At 37.6% G+C, this 20312-nt stretch overlaps 1 protein-coding gene and 1 pseudogene across 6 annotated transcripts in view; one reads left to right on the top strand and one right to left on the bottom strand.

Annotated features, from left to right (window-relative positions):
• ARMC2 (armadillo repeat containing 2) overlaps positions 1 to 20312 on the bottom strand; it is a 143838-nt gene that overhangs the window by 59836 nt on the left and 63690 nt on the right. For all 6 annotated transcript variants that reach the window (XR_013176332.1, XM_077162592.1, XM_077162591.1 and 3 more), the window contains exons 11-12: positions 4797 to 4942; positions 936 to 1035 (exon numbers count right to left, since the gene is read on the bottom strand). Coding sequence is in view for 5 of the 6 variants with exons in the window: in XM_077162592.1 (XP_077018707.1) it covers positions 936 to 1035; positions 4797 to 4942 (246 nt within the window). In the remaining variant the exon portion in view is untranslated. The remainder of the gene's footprint in view (positions 1 to 935; positions 1036 to 4796; positions 4943 to 20312) is intronic.
• Positions 15974 to 16143, top strand: LOC143685484 (U2 spliceosomal RNA; annotated as a pseudogene).

Raw genomic sequence — 20312 nt, 5'->3', positions numbered from 1 at the left:
TAATGTAGAGTAATCGAATTCATTCTTCACCTTGGCAAATTCTAGTACCTTGAAATCTTTCATTCAAACAAATGTAATTTAGAGTAAACATGATACATAGGGGAAAAGTATTTGTAATCCAAGTACCTAGAATCAATAATTCAAGTGCATATTTGTAAATAAATTTCTTAAAAATTAAATATATAAAATCCCTTATTATCTCTGTATGCATGGCTTAATGATCTTTAATTTGCTTTAATCATTTATAAAGGTGAATAAAACATACTGTATTCAATAAGTATTCAAAAATTTACAATTAAAAATTAATATTTGCACAATTATAATTTTATTGAAGGAATCATTTGTGAGTACATCTTTTTTTAAAAACAATATACATTTTTATCCTAATACATTATATATCATTTAAATAATTTACCTAGGAGTTTCATCTTCTAAATATAACAGGGTCAAAGAATTACAGGATTTTTGTTGGGTCATTCATCGCGGTATACCCAGTATAGAAGGGACCCAAATTTAGCTTGCATCAGAAACCCTTGGGTTCCTTAGAATACAGATGGCCAGGCCTACCTTACCCACCTGACTCCATAGGCCCAGCCAGGGTGGAGCCTTGAGATCCTACCTCCTTAAGTAGCAGGCCTCCTTTCCCACCTCAAGGTGCCTCTGATGCAGATAATTTACAGAGCACAGAATGGAACAACACTGTTTTAGTCGATCCACCTTCCCCCTTAAAGCAGGGATCCTCCTAAAACATTCCATGCCTCAAACCACTCTCTTCCCCAGCACCTACTGGTAACTTACTGTGTCCTTTCCTAACACCGCATGTAATGGAAGCTTCTAATACAAACATGCATGTTCAAAAATACAGTCATTCAACATGGGCTACACAAACCCAACAAAACACAGACACCCTGAAGGATTAGGCAGGAAGAACTGACCTGCTTCTTCTGGTATTTGTTGATCAGTTTCAAAAACAAGGCATAACATCTGGAATAGCTGGCCAAGGCTACACAGCAGTCATGGTAAGAAGTAAGTTTGCTGCAGAAGGGCCAAATGGGGAAATAAAAATGAACTTTATTTTCCTATAAAATTCAAACACACATAGCATCATTTTATATGCAGACCATCAAAGGTTTGCTCAGTTCATGAAAAGGAGTATAGAAATACTCCACACACTAGTCCAAAGAAACAGTAAGGAAGCTTTCTCCTTGCTCAGACTCTGTGGGAGAGAGGGAGAAAATAAAAAAAGGTTCTTTGGAAAATAGAAACTCAAAACCTATAACACAAATATGGGGTGTGCGTATATAGTACTTACCTGATCCAGAAAATGCAAACTAAGAAATTTACCTAAAATCTGGTTGGATACCAACAAATCCCCTGAGAACCTAGCAAGAGCAAATGTGAAACTACTCTAATATATGAGGCAACCATTAACCAAGATAATGCTGGTTGAGCTTTATTAATATCAGGTAAAACAGACCTTATGGCAAAACCCTTTAAAATACCTTCAAAATATCTAAAGCAAAAACAAAGGAAAATAACCCCACAAGGTAATATTGACAAACCCATATTAAATTAAGAGATTTCCCTGAATCTCTCTCAGTAATTGACAGATAAATAGGTAAAACATTAATATTTTAAAAATTGATCTTATACGAGGTCATAAACAAGTTTCAACAAATTTCAGAGCACTGGTGTATCACAGACCACATTCTCTCATCAAAGTGTCATTAAATTAGAAACCAATTAAAAATACATATTTAAAAAGATACTTTTGAAAATTTAAAAACATAATTATAGGTCAAAGAAAAATGAAAATTAGAAAATATTTAGACTTGAATAACAAAAACACTGCAAATCAAAATCCATGAGATGCAGCCAAAACAGTATTTAGAGGAAGAATTATAGCCTTCAAAAGCTGAAAAGGAAGAAGTTGAGCTTTGGGTTAAAATGTTATAAGAAGAAAAATATAATGTGCCAAAAGAAATCAGAAGAAAGGATTCTTATCTGTTTTAAGAACAGAAGGAATAAAACAGAAAAAGAAAAAAATATAGAGACTGGATCAATAAATCTGTTGGCTCTATGTAAATATTAATGAAATTGGCAAGGCTGATGAAAAAAAAAGAAAAAAGTTACCAATAATCAAAATTAGGAATGAGAAGCAATATTAACAATGAAGATGTGGTGTAACATAGTGGCTAAAAGTATGAATTCAAGAGCCAGACTACTACTTGTTTTTTTTAAATTGCAGCTCACCGGTTACTATCTGTGTAAGCTGGGAAAACTAGTGAACTTCTCTATGTATGTTTCCACACATGCAAAATGAAAATGATAATAATAGCATCTACCTTAAGAAGTTGTTATAAGGATTAAACAAATTAGTATTTGGAAATTGCTTAAAATATTGCCTGGCAGAAAGTACCACATAAGTACTTATAAGTAAGTAAAATAAATATAAGTGAATAAAATAAAACAGGAACATAACTAAAGATGTAATAGTTTAAAAGGATAAGAAAACGATATTTTGAATGACTTAAGATTGTTTGAAAACTTAGATACAAAGGCAAAGTTTCTAGAAAAATGTAACTTTTTGAAAGAAAAGGAAGAAATAGGAAGAATGACTAAACATCTAACTGTTCAACTGAATCAGTAGCAATAATACATTCATACACACACATATACACACACGCAAACACATTAGCATAAAATGGTTTTTCACACAAGTTCTACAAACTTTTTAAAAAAAACAGATTTAATTTTCACAAATTCTTACAGAGAAAAATTTGGAGTACTTCCCAATTCATTTTATGAGACAAGTATAAACTTAGCACTAAAACCAGACAAGGACAATGAGAAAATAAAATTACAGTAAAATGTAACTCATGACTATGGAAACAAAATATTAGTTAACCAAACCCAGAAACATATAATGGTTAAACCATGAGTAAACCTACTAATCTAATTTTCTTCTTAATTTCTTAAGAAGAAAATCCACAGTCAAAATAGATTCAGGACAACAATTTGAGAAAAATTCAACACCCAATGACAAGAAAAACTCTTCTTAGCCTTCTATGGGGTATCTACAAAAACATATTACAAATATTTTCAACAGGTGAAATAATAAAAATATTTCTTTTTAAATCAGGAGAAAGGTAGCAGGCCCAACACTCTCATAACTTTATACTGGAAATCCCCAAAAATAAGACCAAGAAGGAGGTGGAGGCAGGGGAGAAAAGTTAAACTAACTGGAAAGGAACAAAATTTATCTTATTTGCAGGTATTAAGCATAGAAAATCCAGACAAATTCTGAAACCTAATGCTCACTAAGATTGCTGTTCATATTCACCAGCAACAACCTATTAGAAAATAATTTTATTTTAAGATAGCATGCTTAATTGCAGTTAAACAAAAAAAAAAACATGAAGGGTCTAGGAGAAATCTAGCAAAAGATGTGCAAAATCCTCATGAAGAAAATTTAAAATTATATTGAAGGAAAATATAATTTCTTTCAATATAATTTTATAAATATTTATGGATGAAAGACTCATCACAAAGATGCCAACTTTCCCCACCCCACCCCAATTAATCTACATATTCAGAGTAATTCCATTAAAAATTCCAAAGTTTCTATCATGGACTTTAACTGGTTACCAAATACATATGGAAGAGGAACGAACAAGAAGGGTCTGGATGGTTTTAATGGAGGAAAACAAATGGGGGATCCATTTTGCCTGATACCAAGACTTAAGAGAAATCTATAGTAATAAAAACAGGGTACTGATGGTCTGAGGATACATCAAAACGAATGTCCAGAAACAGACCTACATATATGGGAAGCCAGTATACAGCCAACGAGGCATTAGCAATGAATGAGAAAAGGATGGCATGTTAAATATATGGAGCTGGGGTCATTGAATAGCCACATGGGGAAAAAATTAAATTGGACTCCTACGTGCCTCCAGACACAAAAATAAATTATTTATGATTTTAAAAAGCTTCAAAATGAGAGAATTAAGTACCCAGAACAAAGCTCAGGAGAATGCCTGAAAGTGTGGTGCTAAAAGATCAGTCTGTAGTCGCATCCTCGTACCAGCGTCAATTACCAACCCCGTCTTGGGGGATTTTTCTATTTCTAAAAGGAACTGCGATGTTATAGTTCACAAAGGCCCCAGTCTTTCTAAGACCAGTATGTGAAGACACTGACAGACAGCAGTAAGGGAGGAAATACAGCCGTACAATTTAACATCTTGCTCTGCGGTGACCTGGATTCAACTGGGCATCACTCTGGGATAAAGTCCATCCAGACCTGACTAGTGACTGTGTGAGCCCAAGTTCAGTCAAACAACTGAATAAAATTACCTTCTATTGCAAATCAAGTCAGATCAGATTTTTTAAGTGATGACCTTCACTTTCGAGTTAAAACTCTGAGTATTAGGTTTTAAGAGTACAGGATGCTTGTCACGTTTTGTGGTTTCGCTCTTTATCTGCAGTAAGTGTAAAGGTAGATTTTGTGTGTGTGGTGGGGGTGGGCAGATAAAAATACTAGGCTAACTCACAACTCACCAAGGAACTAAAATGACTTATAATTAACGAGTTTAGAGTCACATGTTAGAAATGGAGTCATGAGGTTAAATTACTTCTTTTAAACTAGATTTACTTTTTCTGCTAGATGAAATAAAAAGCAAAACAAGGATTCCTTGCCTGTCACACATGCACACATCAACTAATAATAACCCAAATTATAAGCAGAAGCATTTTTTTTGTTAGGCTGTTTTCTTTTGTCTTCCTCATCTGCCTACCTGAATATCCTGGCGACGTTGGTACAGACGTCCTTATCGGCCACGTACTGCTCCATCACTGTACAGAGCTCAGGAAGGGCACTGATGCTCAGCAAGTTTCTCCTTGCTAGTGGTGAGTCAACCAAGTTTCTCACTGTAGCAGTGATCTAAGACAAAAGCATATTTACGTAATTTTTTTTTGATAAACTGGGAAATATAGCAACGCTAAAGCACAGTCCAATGCATTCAATAAATTTCATAACATCAGTAATGAAGCCAAGGTCCCGATGTATCTCCCACGAGAAAGCATGGGCCTAGACACAAGGAGTATGGAATGAAAACTTAATATGTAAAGAAAGTCTAATTTGGTTCAAAAGTAAAGTGTGGGATATTTACGTTAGTAAGCAAATAGTATCCCCAAACCCAGGATTAAACACACGATTATCTAACAGCTATAAGATCTCTAGTTGACCCTCCGATAAGCCACACTAGTTTCACAGATTAAAAAGTTCTATGTTTTTTAATTTTTTTAATTAATTTTTAAATTAAAAAAAATTACAGGAAAGAAACACAAACATTCTTAATATGTGATCATTCCATTCTATATATATAATCAGTAATTCACAATATCATCACCTACTTGCATATTCATCATCATGATCGTTTCTTAGACCATTTGCATCAATTCAGAAAAAGAAATAAAAAGACAACAGAAAAATAAAATGAAAACAGAAAAAAAAATTATACATACCATAACCCTTACCCCTCCCTTTCATTGATCACTAGCATTTCAAACTAAATTTGTTTTAACATTTGCTCCCCCTATTATTCATTTTTATTCCCTATGTTCTACTCATCTGTTGACAAGGTAGATAAAAGGAACATCAGACACAAGGTTTTCACAATCACACAGTCACATTGTGAAAGCTATATCATTATACAATCATCATCAAGAAACATGGCTACTGGAACTCAGCTCTACATTTTCAGGCAGTTCCCTCTAGCCTCTTCATTTCCTCTTGGATAACAAGGTCATATCTACTTAATGCATAAGAATAACCTCCAGGATAACCTCTGGACTCTGGAATCTCTTAGCCATTGATACTTTGTCTCATTTCACTCTTCCCCTTTTGGTCCAGAGAGTTTTCTCAATCCCTTGATGCTGGGTCTCAGCTCATTCTAGAGTTTTTCTCAATCCCTTGGTGCTGAGTCTCAGCTCATTCTAGGATTTCTGTCCCACATTGCCAGGAAGGTCCACACTCCTGGGAGGCATGTCCCATGTAGACAGGGGAAGGGTGGTGAGTTTGCTTGTTGTGTTGGCTGGATAGAGAGGCCACATCTGAGCAACAAAAGAGTTCTCTTGGGGGTGACTCTTGGGCCTAATTTTAAGTAGGCTTGACCTATCCTTTGTGGGGTTAAGCCCAAAGACTGGGGGCTCAGCCTATAGCTTTGGTTGTCCACATTGCTTGTGAGAATATCAAGAATTCAACTTGGAGGGGTTGAATTTTCCCCCGTTCTCAACCATTACCCAAAGGGACTTTGCAAATACTTTTCTGCTCACTGATCAAATCACTCTGGGATTCATTGGGGCATCACTCTGGACAAACCAACAAAATCTCATGTCCTACCCAAGGTTCCATGTACTTATGTTGTTCAACCAAGCTATCTATATAAGTTACATTGGGAAATGCACTAGTCAAAATATAAATTTTGTATCAAATAAACATTTTTTGCTTTAGTCTCACACATAAGTTGAAATTTCAAATTATTAAATGTCATCTATTTTCAGCACCCTGCAGTAATGACATTCCTTTGTTCTTCCTCATGCAAAAACATTTTAAAAATTTGTACATTTAGTCACTGTCACTATACGCTCTAGGCAATCCTAGATTATACCATCTCAATCTTTATCATCTATCTTTCTTTCTGATTTCATTTGTGCCCCCAGCCCTCTTCCCTCTACCATTCTCACATTCAGCTTCATTCAGTGTTCTAACATTATTGTATTACAGTTAGGTAGTATTGTGCTGTCCACTTCTGAGTTTTTACATTCAGCCCTGTTGCACAATCTGTATCCCTTCAGCTCCAATTACCCAATATCTTACCCTATTTCTATCTCCTGATGGTCTCTGTTACCAACGAAATTCTCCAAGTTTATTCACTAATGTCAGTTCATATCAGTGAGACCATACAGTATTTGCCCTTTTGTTTCTGGCTAATCTCACTCAGCATAATGTCCTTAAGGTCCATCCATGTTGTTACATACTTCATAACTTTATTCTGTCCTACAGCTGCATAATATTCCATCATATGTATATACCACAGTTTGTTTAGCCACCCGTCTGTTGATGGACATTTTGGCTGTTTCCATCTTTTGGTAATTGTAAATAATGCTTCTATAAACATTGGTGTGCAAATGTCCATTTTTGTCCTTGCCCTCATGTCCTTTGAGTAGAGGCAGCATATAGATGGGTCCTGTTCCCTAATCCATTCTGTCAGTCCATGTCCCCCGATTGGGAAGCTTAATCCATCAACATTCAGTGTTATTACTGCCCAGGCAGTACCCTCCTCTACCATTTTGCCTTTTGGCTTTTATATGTCCTTCTAATTTTCCTTCTTTTTACCTTTACTCATAGTTTTCCTTTCTACACTCTTCTCCACACCTCTCTCTTCTGCCTTCATATCTGTCTCTAGTGTTCCCTTTAGTATTTCTTGCAGAGCTGGTCTCTTGGTCACAAATTCTCTCAGTGATTTTTTTGTCCGAGAATGTTTTAATTTCTCCCTCATTTTTTGAAGGACAGTTTTGCTGGATATAGAATTCTTGATTGGCAGTTTTTCTCTTTTAATAATTTAAATATATCATCCCACTGTCTTCTCATCTCCGTGGTTTCTGCTGAGCAATCTACGCATAGTCTTATTGGGTTTCCCTTGTATGTGATGGATTGCTTTTCTCTTGCTGCTTTCAAGATTCTCTCTTTCTTTTTGACCTCTGACATTCTGATTAGTAAATTTCTTGGAGTACGTCTATTTGGATCTACTCTCTTTGGGGTACGCTGCACTTCTTGGATCTGTAATTTTAAGTCTTTTATAAGAGTTGGGAAATTTTCAGTGATAATTTCCTCCATTAGTTTTTCTCCTCCTTTTCCCTTCTCTTCTCCTTCTGGGACACCCACAACACGTATATTCATGTGCTTCATATTGTCCTTCAATTCCCTGAGTCCCTGCTCATATTTTTCCATTTTTTCCCTATATTTTCTTTTTCTTGTCAGATTTCAGATGTTCCGTCCTCCAGTTCACTAATCCTATGTTCTGCCTCTCGAAATCTACCACTGTAGGTTTCCACTTTTTTTTCATCTCTTCTAACGTGCCTTTCATTCCCATAAGTTCTGTGATTTGTTTTTTCAGACTTTCGATTTCTTCTTTTTGTTCATTCCTTGCCTTCTTTATATCCTCCCTCAATTCACTGATTTGGTTTTTGATGAGGTTTTCCATGTCTGTTTGTATATTCTGAATTAATTGTTTCAGCTCCTGTATCTCATTTGAATTGTTAGGTTGTTCCTTTGACTGGGCCATATCTTCAATTTTCCTAGTGTGATTTGTTATTTTTTGCTGGTGTCTAGGCATTTAATTACCTTAATCAGTTTATTCTGGAGATTGTTTTCACTTTTTTTACCTAGGGTTTTCTTGCTGGATGAATTTGCTGTCACTCTGTTCTTTGACATTCAGTTCAGCTTTTTCTGGATCTCTAGCTTAGGTTTTGTTTAACAGAGGAGAATATTTCAGTTCTTGTTTTCTTATTTCTTGCCCTGCTTGTGTGGTGCCTTTTTCCTCCCACCCTGAGGAGGGTCTACGAAGGTATTATAGACCCCAGGTGGATTTTCCCAGACCAAACTGGCCTCCTATCAGGAGGAAAGAGTCACCTGCGTCAGTTTTCCCTGCGGGTGAGACCCAGCAGGTTGAAAGACTTTCCTGTGAAGTCTCTGGGCTCTGTTTTTCTTATCCTGCCCAGTATGTGGTGCTTGTCTGCCCGCAGGTCCCACCAGCATAAGATGATGTGGTATCTTTAATTTTGGCAGACTCTCCCTGCTGGAGGCGTGGTGGAGACAGAGGAGAGGTTGTAGGCTGGTTTTAATGGCTTCAAATTACCAAGCCCTGGTGTCTGAATTCCTTGAGGGAGGGATTCCACCTGAGTTGGGCTTCACCCCTCCCCTGGGGAAGGCACAGGCTCCAGACAAGCCCTCAAACAACCTTGTTTCTGCCTATGCCTGGGGCAGTTGCAGCCTGAGAAGTCCTGCTGCTGTATCCAAAGGCAGTCAAGCCTTGGTAGAAACACAGTCACAAAAACCTCTGCTTCCTTTTTTTTCTTCTTTTTCCATCAGCCCTGCCCCCTTGGCGCCAGGGCAAAAATAAGCGACCTCCACTTTGACCAGGTTCACCTGAACTGGGGGCCTATTTTTTTTTTTTTGTCCTAGAATTCAGGTTTAATTTGTCCCAAAACAAAAAGCATAAAATATTTACTTTAAATTTAACAGAGAGTAATTTGTTGCCTAATACCCTTAGGATAAACAGCAGGAGGGGGCCTATTTTTTGTAGTCAGAATTTGTTAATTAATTCCACAGTTGGTTGTTTGGTTGGGGCTCAGCCCCTGCTGCTGGTAAAGTCTCTTTCCTTTCCCCTCTGGGAAGCAGCCTGTGGGGTAGGGGCGCCAGCCACCACGGCTTGGGGAACTCACAGTTCTGGGGGGGCTCGCAGGTGGTCTAGGTGGTCCAGACTAGGGTACGCTGTGTGTCTGGTCGCTGACATGGCTCCAGGAGCTGTTCTGTACTGTTTCTGGTTATTCAGTAGTTGTTCTGGAGGATGAACTAAAACGCGCACACTGCTAAACTGCCATCTTGGCCCAGAAGTCAGTTCTCCTACATTTTTATAAGTACCACCAAATAGTGATGTGGCCAAGGAATATTTAAGACTGCTAGTTTCATTATCTTCCAAGAAGCAATAGAGAGAAACTCACACATTTGACTTCTTCTACAAAATTTTTTTTTTCATAAAAACTACCTACATCAGCCTTTGTTTAAAAGCTGAGAATAATTTAGTAAATCCATAAAATGAATGCTGTCATCTAATGATTTTAACATGCAGTCATCTTCCTTCATGGGACAGTAAATGCCAATGTTTAAACATTTCAGCTCTGGAGTTGGACAGCCTGGTCTAATCCCAAACTCCTAGCATCGGTTACTTAGTTAACCTCCTGGGGCACATTTTTCTCATCAGTAAAATGGAGATGGTGAGGATTCAGTGAGATGAGATGTGTAAATTGCATCATCACTACCTATGACCTAAGGGTGCTCAAAAATCCTTGTTTCCTTCCTCACATTTGTTATGGAATGTCAGACCCAAAAGGCAGAAGAAGCAAGAACCCCGGTCTTTAAGTCAAATGATGGGGGGCAAGTTCTACAACTCTTCCTATTTCTGTGGCTTGGAGCAGTCACTTATTTCTCAACTTCTCCATTTTTTCATTGGTGAAAAGGGAATTACAATCTCTGCTCACCTCTCTAAGTGATTGCATGTGTCAAATAGAGAGCAGGTAGCAAAGTGCTTTGCACACTGGAGAGGATTATGTAAATATAAAGTATTATAGCCATAATAAATAAACTTTAAAAAACAGTTTAAAATAGATATGTATCTTTGAACACGTAGGACAATTTAAAGATTCCACAAGCGTTCCACGCACTACAGTAACTTTCCAGAAACCTACAACCTCCAGATGGGTCCCTGGTCCAGATACTGAACCTATCTGGACCTAGCCCAGCCTCTCCAGAACATCAGATAGTTCCATCTCCCTACCCCATATCAGTGACAGGCCCTTCCAATATGAAAAATTTAGGATTGCCATAGCCCAGATATCCCTAAAGAGAGGGATGGAAAGAATAAAGGTGATGGTGGAATTATACAGAGAAGATAGGATTTAACAAATGAATATGAATGCTGAATCATTAAATTGATAACTCTTTTAGTCTCCAGTATTTTAGAGTTGCTAGAAGTAAAAACCTAAAATTGTGAAATTGTAACCCATGTCAAACTCTGAAATATGTTCTACAGCTAATTGTGCTGCTGTGCTTTGAAATTTATAGCTTTTTTTATATATGTTATTTTTCACAAAAAAAAGAAAGAAAAAAGTCTATTCTGATGATAAAAAATCATTTAAGCCCTCTAGCTTCTTATATTCTGGAGCAGCTAGAAGGAAAAATATGAGAGGATTGTATGGTAGCCCATGACAACCTCTGGAATCTATCCTGTAACTACTTGTTAAAGAGTGCTTTGAAAACTATTGATTTTTTATTTCTTTGCTTTGTATATATGTTATACTATACAATAAAAAAAATTAAAAATCACAAAAAAAGTAATACAGGATTTTATATCATACAAATACCAAAGCAATATAACATATACATGCTTATTGTTGAATCTTTTCATCTACAATTTTTATTAAGAATTTTAAATAATAAAAAAGACGCATCTTTGAATTAATATGTTGACATTTCTTTTGGTCTCCAGTGTCTTAGAGCAGCTAGAAGAAAAATGAAAAATCATGGAACTGTAACCCATACTAAACTTTAAAATCTGTTGTATAACCACTTATTAAAATGTACTTGGAAATGTATTGCTTTTTTGTATATATATTATTTTTCACAATAAAAAAAGGTTAAAAAAAGATTTGTATCTTTGATTAGTTTCCCCTTGTAACAACAACAAAGGATTTGCAAATTAAAATATACCTGGCTACCTTGAAAGCAAAGAAAATAAAAATAATGTTTCAAATAAAGGTATACAAGTCTTTCATAGAAAACTTAATTACAAAAATTAGTAAATTCTTTCCTGAAAGTTTCAGTATCCCAGACATTGGAGGGGAAGCAAACTAATCAAGCATTGCACTTAACCAGGGATCTATTACGTAGCCTCTGAGGTTTTGAAATAGGTCTTTTCTGAAGACTAATAAACCATACCAGGCATTCCAGGCTATTACTGCCATAAAATGGAAAATCCTCATCATCTGGCCTTGGCTGTACCTGTTCTCCTCCTTCGGAGACAGCCCAGGCACACAAGCACTGGTTTACATCAATCCAAAGGATGACTCACATGCATTCCTTGTGGTGACCAAAGAGCACACATGCCTGTGTGAATCCTGATCTTGGGAAACCAGTCATGGTACATGTGAAACTCTTCCTTCTCTGTGATTCCCAGTGCTTCAGAGATTGGGTACCCCAATCCACGCTCACCTTCTTGCTCCCCACATCTAATCTCTAGCAAGGGATCTTAGTAGCAGAAGGGACCAGAGTTTTCTTAGATTTCATTTTCCTGGTTCAACCTCAGCTCTTTTTTTCTTTTTTTTAATTCCCCAAACACTCAAAACTCATTTCATTAGGAAAAAAGTAAGGTTCTTCAATACAAGGTTGTTCTGCCCCAACTACAACAGCTTTTATAAACTGTCCAAATCAAACGTAGAAGCACACATTTATATGGACACATTATCTGATTTAAATCCCTACGCATTCATCACATATATGACATTGGGTGGAGTGCATACGTGGTCAGGTGTGACACAGTGCCTCAAAGTTCTTCCAAATTTATGTAGCTGTGATGCTGGTAGAAATAGCATGCCTGGAATATGTATCAAACACTTTAAAAATACACCGTAAAAAGTCAACACATGAGCCCACCATCAACCCAGTTGCTTAAACCAAACATTAAGACATCCCAGAATCCCATCTTTTTGCTTTCTGTCACCCTAAGTCCTGTGGATTTTATCCATTGCTCCTAGGACAAAATTCAGGTTCCTGACTGAGGCCTACAAAACTCCATATGACCCGGCTCTTACCTACCTCTCAAGCTTTATTTCATACCATACACCAACACAAACTCTTTAATATTGGGTTACTTCATATTATGTCTTTTTGTCTATCTACCCCTCAAGACTAGAAGTTCCATTAAGTGCATATACCTTACTTGTCTTTTTACCACTGTGCTCCCAAGCCCAAATCCAGTGCCTGGCACACAGTGGGCCATCAACAAACATTTCTTGATCGACTGAATGCTCCAATCAATCAGTCAGTGGGTAGATGAATATCTACCAAGGAAAGAATGAGTATAAGTAGAAAGGTTAGGATATCAGAAAAACATGGATGAATTAGACAATAACTCTGAGGTAGATGGATTTTTAAATGATTTTAAAGGAATAGAGGAATGGAAAAAAATGAATGAAAGAATATGGGCTCTCTAGAAGGATATTAGTTTTCCCGTATATTCTCTCTCCTTTCTCTTTCAGGACAGCCACTCCTTCCCAGGCTCCTAAACCACCCCGTCCTTTTTCATCCTTGATTGGTCATCCATTCTACCTCTTCTCTCTATCACCACTATCCTATTTCAGGTCAAGCCTGTTTGGCTTTCTCACACTGCAGCCTCTTAAATAGGTTCCTTCCAGAATCTCTCCCCTGTCAAGTTTGTCTCCCTGCAGGGGCCCCCTACTGCCCGAGTGGACATCTCAGCACCTAGCCTTCCCCCTTCAAAAATCTGTGACAACAAATGACTCCTGGGGGCCACAGGCAAAATATACTCCCTCAAAGGCCCTTCATTCTCTAAAGTTCAGTTTACCAATCACCTCCTTCTGCCTCCATGCCTCCCCCTTTCTAACTGATAACGGCCTTGTTCTTTCCCAATTCCATGTCCTTGAGCGGACACTTCACTCTACTCAGAACGTCCTCCTTGATCACATTCCTCCATCTCTTCTCCCACTGGTGAACCCCTGCTCTTGTTCCAGGTCCCAGCTCTTGCTCACTTCTTTTCTGTGAAGGCTTTTTAGCGGTTGATAGCGTCCTTTTTCTTGTTAACAAACCATTCCATTTATGCCTCTGCAACACAGACCACAGAATTATAATCACCCAATTCAGGCACCTTCTCTCTCATTGTGAGCTCCTGGAAAGTACAGACCAGACCATTTCTCATTCCTTTCTCTACTGGGAGGGCAATAAATGTGCACATACAACAGGACTAGATACAAAAACTCAAAAATGGACAGCACAATAATACCTAATTGTAAAGTAATCATGTTAAAACACTGAATGAAGCTGCATCTGAGCTATAGGTTTTTGTTTTGTTTTGTTTTGTTTTGATTTTACTATTATTACTTTTATTTTTTTCTCTATATTAACATTCTATATCTTTTTCGGTTATGTTGCTAGTTCTTCTAAACCAATGCAAATGTACTAAGAAATGATGATCATGCATCTATGTGATGTTAAGAATTAATGATTGCATGTGTAGAATGGTATGATCTCTAAATGTTGGGTTAATTTCTTTTTTTCCATTAATTAAAAAAAAAAAAAAGAGAAGGGATAATTGGAGATGAAGGGATACAGTCTGTACAACGGGACTTGATATAAAAACTCAGAAATGGACAGCACAATACTACCCAATTGTAATGCAATTATGTTAAAACACTGAATGAAGCTGCATGTGAGGTATAGGTTTTTTGTTTTTGTTTTTTTTTGTTTTTTTTTCTTTCTATTATTGTTTTAATTCTTATTCTGTTGTCTTTTTATTTCTTTTTCTAAATCGATGCAAATGTACTAAGAAATGATGAATATGCAACTATGTGATGTTATTAAGAATTACTGATTGTACATGTAGATTGGAATGATTTCTAATTGTTTTGTTAATTCTTTTAATTAATAAAAAATAAATAAATAAATAAATAAATAAATGTGCACATAAATGTTCTGCTGGCTGGCTGGATGGACAGGTAGATGAAACACAGAAAGAAGATTGAGGAGGAGGGAACAAGGAAGAGGAGGGAGGAGAGGGAAGGGACAAAGGAAAAGGGAAAGGGAGGTTATTTCCAACTTTAAGAAGTCTTTGGCAAGAAACTGCAGGGCGTTAGCAGAGGTCTGGTGGTAAAGCAGAGATTAAAGTCCTAAAGGAGAAAGGTTAGGAAGAGGTCACCAGGCTGATGTTGCTAGGAAGCCAACGCTCCCCCCACCCCATTTTGAGATCACATAGCGTGGGGTTGGAGGGGGTGGGGGTGAGGGTGATAAGAGGGTGTTGAATGCTGAGATGAGTAGCTTTTTCTGGGAAGAATTTTAAAAGATCAGTGGGAGGAGAGTCCGGCAAAATCCTGCAGAGTTCCAAGTTGGTCTACTTTATGCTGAACTTTGCTCCAACTTTTGAGCTCATTGTATATAAGTGAAAATTAAAATCAAATCAGTACTCTTAGTTGAATAGAGATATATTTGTGGAAATGCATTCATGAGTCAAGGGCTCTGCAGCAGTCTTTATTTTCCACCCCCGGGTAAGCCCACCCACTGGGTCTGTCCCAAGCAGGAGGTAACTCAAGTTCAAGCTTTATGCCGGGAGAAATTTATCAGTTTTTCTTTTTGTTTTCTATTTCAATGTATATTTTTCCGTAACTCAACTTAGTTACATATTTTTGTATTTTATTGCATATAATCTTTAACACTATCTCAAAACCTTTATTGGGAGAAAAAAAAGGATCAGTTAATATACAGATGGTTGTTTAGCTTTTAAAAGACTCACTGGAAAAATTCCCAAAATTTTCAGTGTCATCAAACACCTCACCAAGAGATATGAGTTTCAATTCCTATTTTCTCCCATCTCCTGATTTGTAACAGTCAGAAGGTCATCAGTGGGAAGAAGAAAAAGGCAAAAAAAAAAAAAAAAAAGGAATTGCTAATTCACAAAGCAGATTAATAAAAATTTAACTATTCTTATTAACAGATGTTTTGTCAGAGACAAATGAGGACCTAAATTTTTTATATATGTCAAACAATAAACACTGCTCCTGGTAATGAATTGCATTTCATTGTGATTCTGCTAAAAAATGATTGAACTACACTCCATGATGTTCACTTTTTCTGAGACAGCTTCTTCTCTGTGTTGTTCCAAATTCTTTGCCCATAAGAGGCACTGGGCCCTGCCTGTACACAGAATGTCCAGGTAAGAAGACTGGTGAGTCTGGTAAAGTTGTCCTATCTTATATTGAATTAATTGAGCTTCAAAGTTCTCACCATGCAATCAACATTGGGAGACCCATTTTAAAGGGGAAAATCATATTAAGAACAGATTAGAAATCTTGTAAAGCTTCAAACAGCATTTTGAGATAGCAAAATTAGAATTCAAAAGATTCAACCGCTTCTCAGCCTTTTGGCTAAGATCAAGTGTAATATCTGATACATCCTCTATCCGAGGACAATATATTAAATGGATTTTTGGAGCTGGGAGATGGAATAGGAGCTTGCTCCGTCCACTCCACATATCGACCTGGTATTGCAGTACTTCCAGGAATGGTGCACTCCCCTCGGGGGAATAATAAATGTATTAAAAAATTTTAAAAAAAAAGAATTCAAAAGATTCGGCATTAATTTGTCAAATTGACTACAGGTAATTAATGATCAATTTAAAGTAATTTTTCAACTATTAATTGAAAAACCTTAGCAAACAAAAGAAACCACTAACTCTAAAAATAGGGGGTCCTCCTGCCTTACATTCCTCTACTTAGGGATGACAACAAAGGCCCAGAAGCTGTGGCTGCATTCCAGTGGGGTGGGCACAAGGTGGAGGAAGCAGCTGGTCAACATGAGTGTCCACATATGCTTATTTCCAGAGAGGATGACCCTCTTTCTGCCCTTTGCACTCTTCTTCCATCAGAGTCCTCACTCTGCAGTGAGCTCACCAGATTCTGCTCTTGCTGTCCTCCAGCCCCTCAGCAAAGGGACTAGAAGCTCCCAGTCCACCACAGAACTCCCGTTGAGCTGCATCATAATTTAAACCAGGGTTCTGGGCTCGCCCAGGAACTTCACTATCAATCACATTGCTCTTTGAAGAACTGTTTTCCTACAACTTTGAAAACAACCGGTTTTCAAAGACACTTCTGGCACATAATGCAACTGAAAACTGGACCATTACGGGTTTGAAAGTTACTATGCTTCCTCAACCAAAATTAGTGTCAAGATCCAGTTTTATTTACTTTTCTACATTGAATGCTGTTATGCCATGGATTCCAGCAGCTACTTTATAAAGCTATCTTGTGAGCTTTATCTAGTTTGCTCCCTAAAACAACAGCAGGAAAGGCATTATGAACCCTATTTTTCACATGAGGAAACTGAAGCTCAAAAACGTTCCCAGCTCCCAGTTAGGTTGGTGTCCTGTGCCTCTAATTTCTTGTCTGCTGCCTTTCCCGCTCTATTTGGCTGACTCTAAAAGCATTCATTCTCTTTCTCAATCATCTGTCATATCTATAACCAAAAATCCTTTGAGCTTTACTCAACTTAACTGCCAACTGCAAAATGGTTCACTTCCCGCTGATGATGTGAAAGAATAAACACAGCCGCCAGAGACCACAACAGTGTCAAATGATTTAATACCAAAGCCACACCATTTTCCAACCTCAGCAAAACCATTTCCCTCTATTAATAAGAACACATTCATTTGCTGGATTTGTGCCCGATTTGAGACCACACATATGTCAAAACCAAAGCCTAGTGGTAACCCGAGAAGTTTCATATTGTCTCATATATGTTTAGTACCATTCTGGTTGAGACAAAAGAAACCAAACACAGGATTCCCTGCACACATGAAATCACCAGCACCCAAATTTTCTAAGCATTTCATTGGAGTTTATGGAGATACATGCATATGAAATTAAGACAGTGTGCCAGTTTGAATCTGTTGTGGACCCCAGAAAAGCCATGTCTTTTAGTCCTCATTTAATACTGTTGGGTGGGAGCTGTTTGATTGTTTCCATTGAGATGTGACCCACTCAACTGTGGATGGTAACTTCTGGTTAGATGGTTTCCATGAAGACGTGTCTCTACCCATTCAAGGTGAGATTGCTTACTGGAGCCCTTTAAGAGGGAATCATTTTGGAAAAGCTTTTAGAGTCCACATAGCCAGAGACCTTTGGAGATGAAGAAGGAAAAAGTCCCCAGGGGAGCTTCATGAAACAAGAAGTCAGAAGAGAAAACTAGCAGACATTGCCATGTGCCTTTTCAGTTTGAAAGAGAAACCCTGAACTTCACTGGCCTTTCTTGAGTGAAGGTAACCTCTTGTTGGTGCCTTAATTTGGACATTTTCATAGCCTTGCCTTAATTTGGATGTTTTCACAGTCTCAGAACTATAAACTAGCAACTTAGAAAATTCCCCTTTTTAAAAGCCGTTCTATTTCTGATATATCACATTCCAGCAGCTTGCAAACTAGAATAGATGGTAATTCACAAGCTTCGATGATACTTGATGCCTGGCAATGGAGGCCTATTTGGCACATAACTACCGTGGCGCGTTGGTTGTCCTACTTCAACAGGAAATGGTTCTGTCCTCCTCAAACCCCTGATGTTCTACCTTGAGATTCTACTTCACATTTTCCTATAATTATGATTATTTCACCATGTTCTGCCTCTACCTCAGTTCCCTTGGTAAAATGTGTAGGGAGCTGGTTCTTCTAGTCATGGCCATTTTGTGTATCAGTACAAGAAGAAATTTGGAATGTCATATAAATCTTACAGAATACCAATGCAGCAAAATAAAGAAAAGGAGTCTAAAAAAGAGAATGCATTGAGAACTGCAAAGTAATGATAGTGAAATTCACAAATTACATATAAAAGTTAGCACCATTACTTTATGGCCACAACACAGCTACAGCAAAGGGATGGGGCTGAGCAGACATGACAGTAATTGAAAGGCAAATGGTTCTCCTCAGAAATAGTTGGTGAGGACACTAACTTCCCACTCTTAATGTTCTTTCTTTGTGAGGAGGCATCCATTAATCTAATAATCCTGGCCCCTCTCCACCCCTCACTTATTGACTGGTGAGTCTGGGATACAAAAGCAGGCGTTCAGCCAGGCCCTCCCTCACCCCTCTCTTGCCTTCCTCTCTTAGAAGTGAACTACCCTCAGAGTACAGGGTGTTCTCCACTGCTCTTCAGTGGCTACCGCAGCCTGTGACTGGGTGGGTAAATCTAATTTCGGGGTTTCAGGATTAAGAAACATGCCTGCCTCCACTGTCAACCACTTCCTCCAACCAAGTACTACTCTCTCCCATATGCCTTACACTCTCTCTTATTTCCAAGTTCAAGACCCAAGGGAATATATATTTGTGGTCTGAGTTAGATTTACTCCCCAGATCTTCAGCTGTACTGCCCCTGGAAGAACACAGAGAACATGAGTTATCTGTAGCAGCTCCTTCCCAAGAAAGGGAAGAGAAGGGAAGAAGAAAAGCCTGGGATAAGAACGCCTACTCTTTTATGCCAATTGGGGGAGTGGGCAGGTGTCCTTGGTTAGTTGTACCTTTCAGGGAGGGCACTTCATAAGTAGAAAACAGCTATCCCCCTCTCATGAACAAATACATCACTAAAATTTAGCGATCATATTAATCAACACCAAAGATTATGACAAAAAAAAATGCTTCATCTATTCCCAAAAATATTACACTAAGCAAAATAAGGCAGACATAGTACTCTGTTTATGTTGCACCCATATCAATTTCCTGGTTTTGATAATGCACTATTATTATGTAAGATGTCATCATTGGGAGAACAGTACAGGATCTCCCTGTACTATTCTTGAAATTTCTTGAGGCTTAGTTCAAAATGAAAGTTTAAAAAAGAAAAAGAAGTGCATTTCAATCTGTTGATTTCCCTTTAGTTTGTCTAAGGGCAACGAAGTCCCACAGCTTTTATCTGGGAAAGTCTTAATTCCACTCTCATTTTTGATAGACAGTTTTGCCAGATATAGAATTCTTAATGACATTTTTTTTGTTTGTTTTCAGCATTTTAAATGTCTTCCCAATGCTCTCTTGCCTCCATGGTTTTCGATGAGAAATCAGAACTTAATTTTATTGAGGCTTTGTTGTACATGGTACATTGCTTCTCTTTCGCAGCCTTTAGCATCCTCTCTTTACCTTTGACATTTGACAGTTTGGTTATAATATTCCATGGTATGGGTCTGTTTAGTTTATCTTGCTTGTGCTTCACTGGGTGTCTTGGATGTATGTATTCATGGCTTTCATGAAATTTGGGAAGTTTTCAACCATTATTTTATTTGAATATTCTCTCTGCCCCTTTTTCTTCTTCTCCTTCTGGGACCCCCCAATGTGTATATTGATATACTTGATGGTATCCCACATGTTCCTCAGGCTTTGTTCAGTTTTCTTCATTTTTTCCTCTTTCTGCTCCTCAGAGTGGTGGTCTCAACTGTCTTATCTTTAAGTTCACTGAATTTTTCTTCTGCCAGCTACACTATACTGTTGTACCCCTCTCAGAAATTTTAAATTTCTGTTACTTTTGGTTGCCTTTCATAATTTCCATCTCTCTATTAATATTTTCTCTGTGTTTATCTAGCGTTTTACTGATTTCCTTTATCTTTGCCCATGTTTCCCTTCTTAGCTCTTTGAACGTTTCTAGGACCATTTTTTACAAGTCTTTGTCTGGAATATCCCATGTCTTGTCTTCTTCATTGATAGCGTCTAAAGCT

Source organism: Tamandua tetradactyla, chromosome 5 (assembly GCF_023851605.1).
Source record: "Tamandua tetradactyla isolate mTamTet1 chromosome 5, mTamTet1.pri, whole genome shotgun sequence".
Lineage (NCBI taxonomy): Eukaryota > Metazoa > Chordata > Mammalia > Pilosa > Myrmecophagidae > Tamandua > Tamandua tetradactyla.
This window is presented reverse-complemented; position numbering and strand designations above follow the sequence as displayed.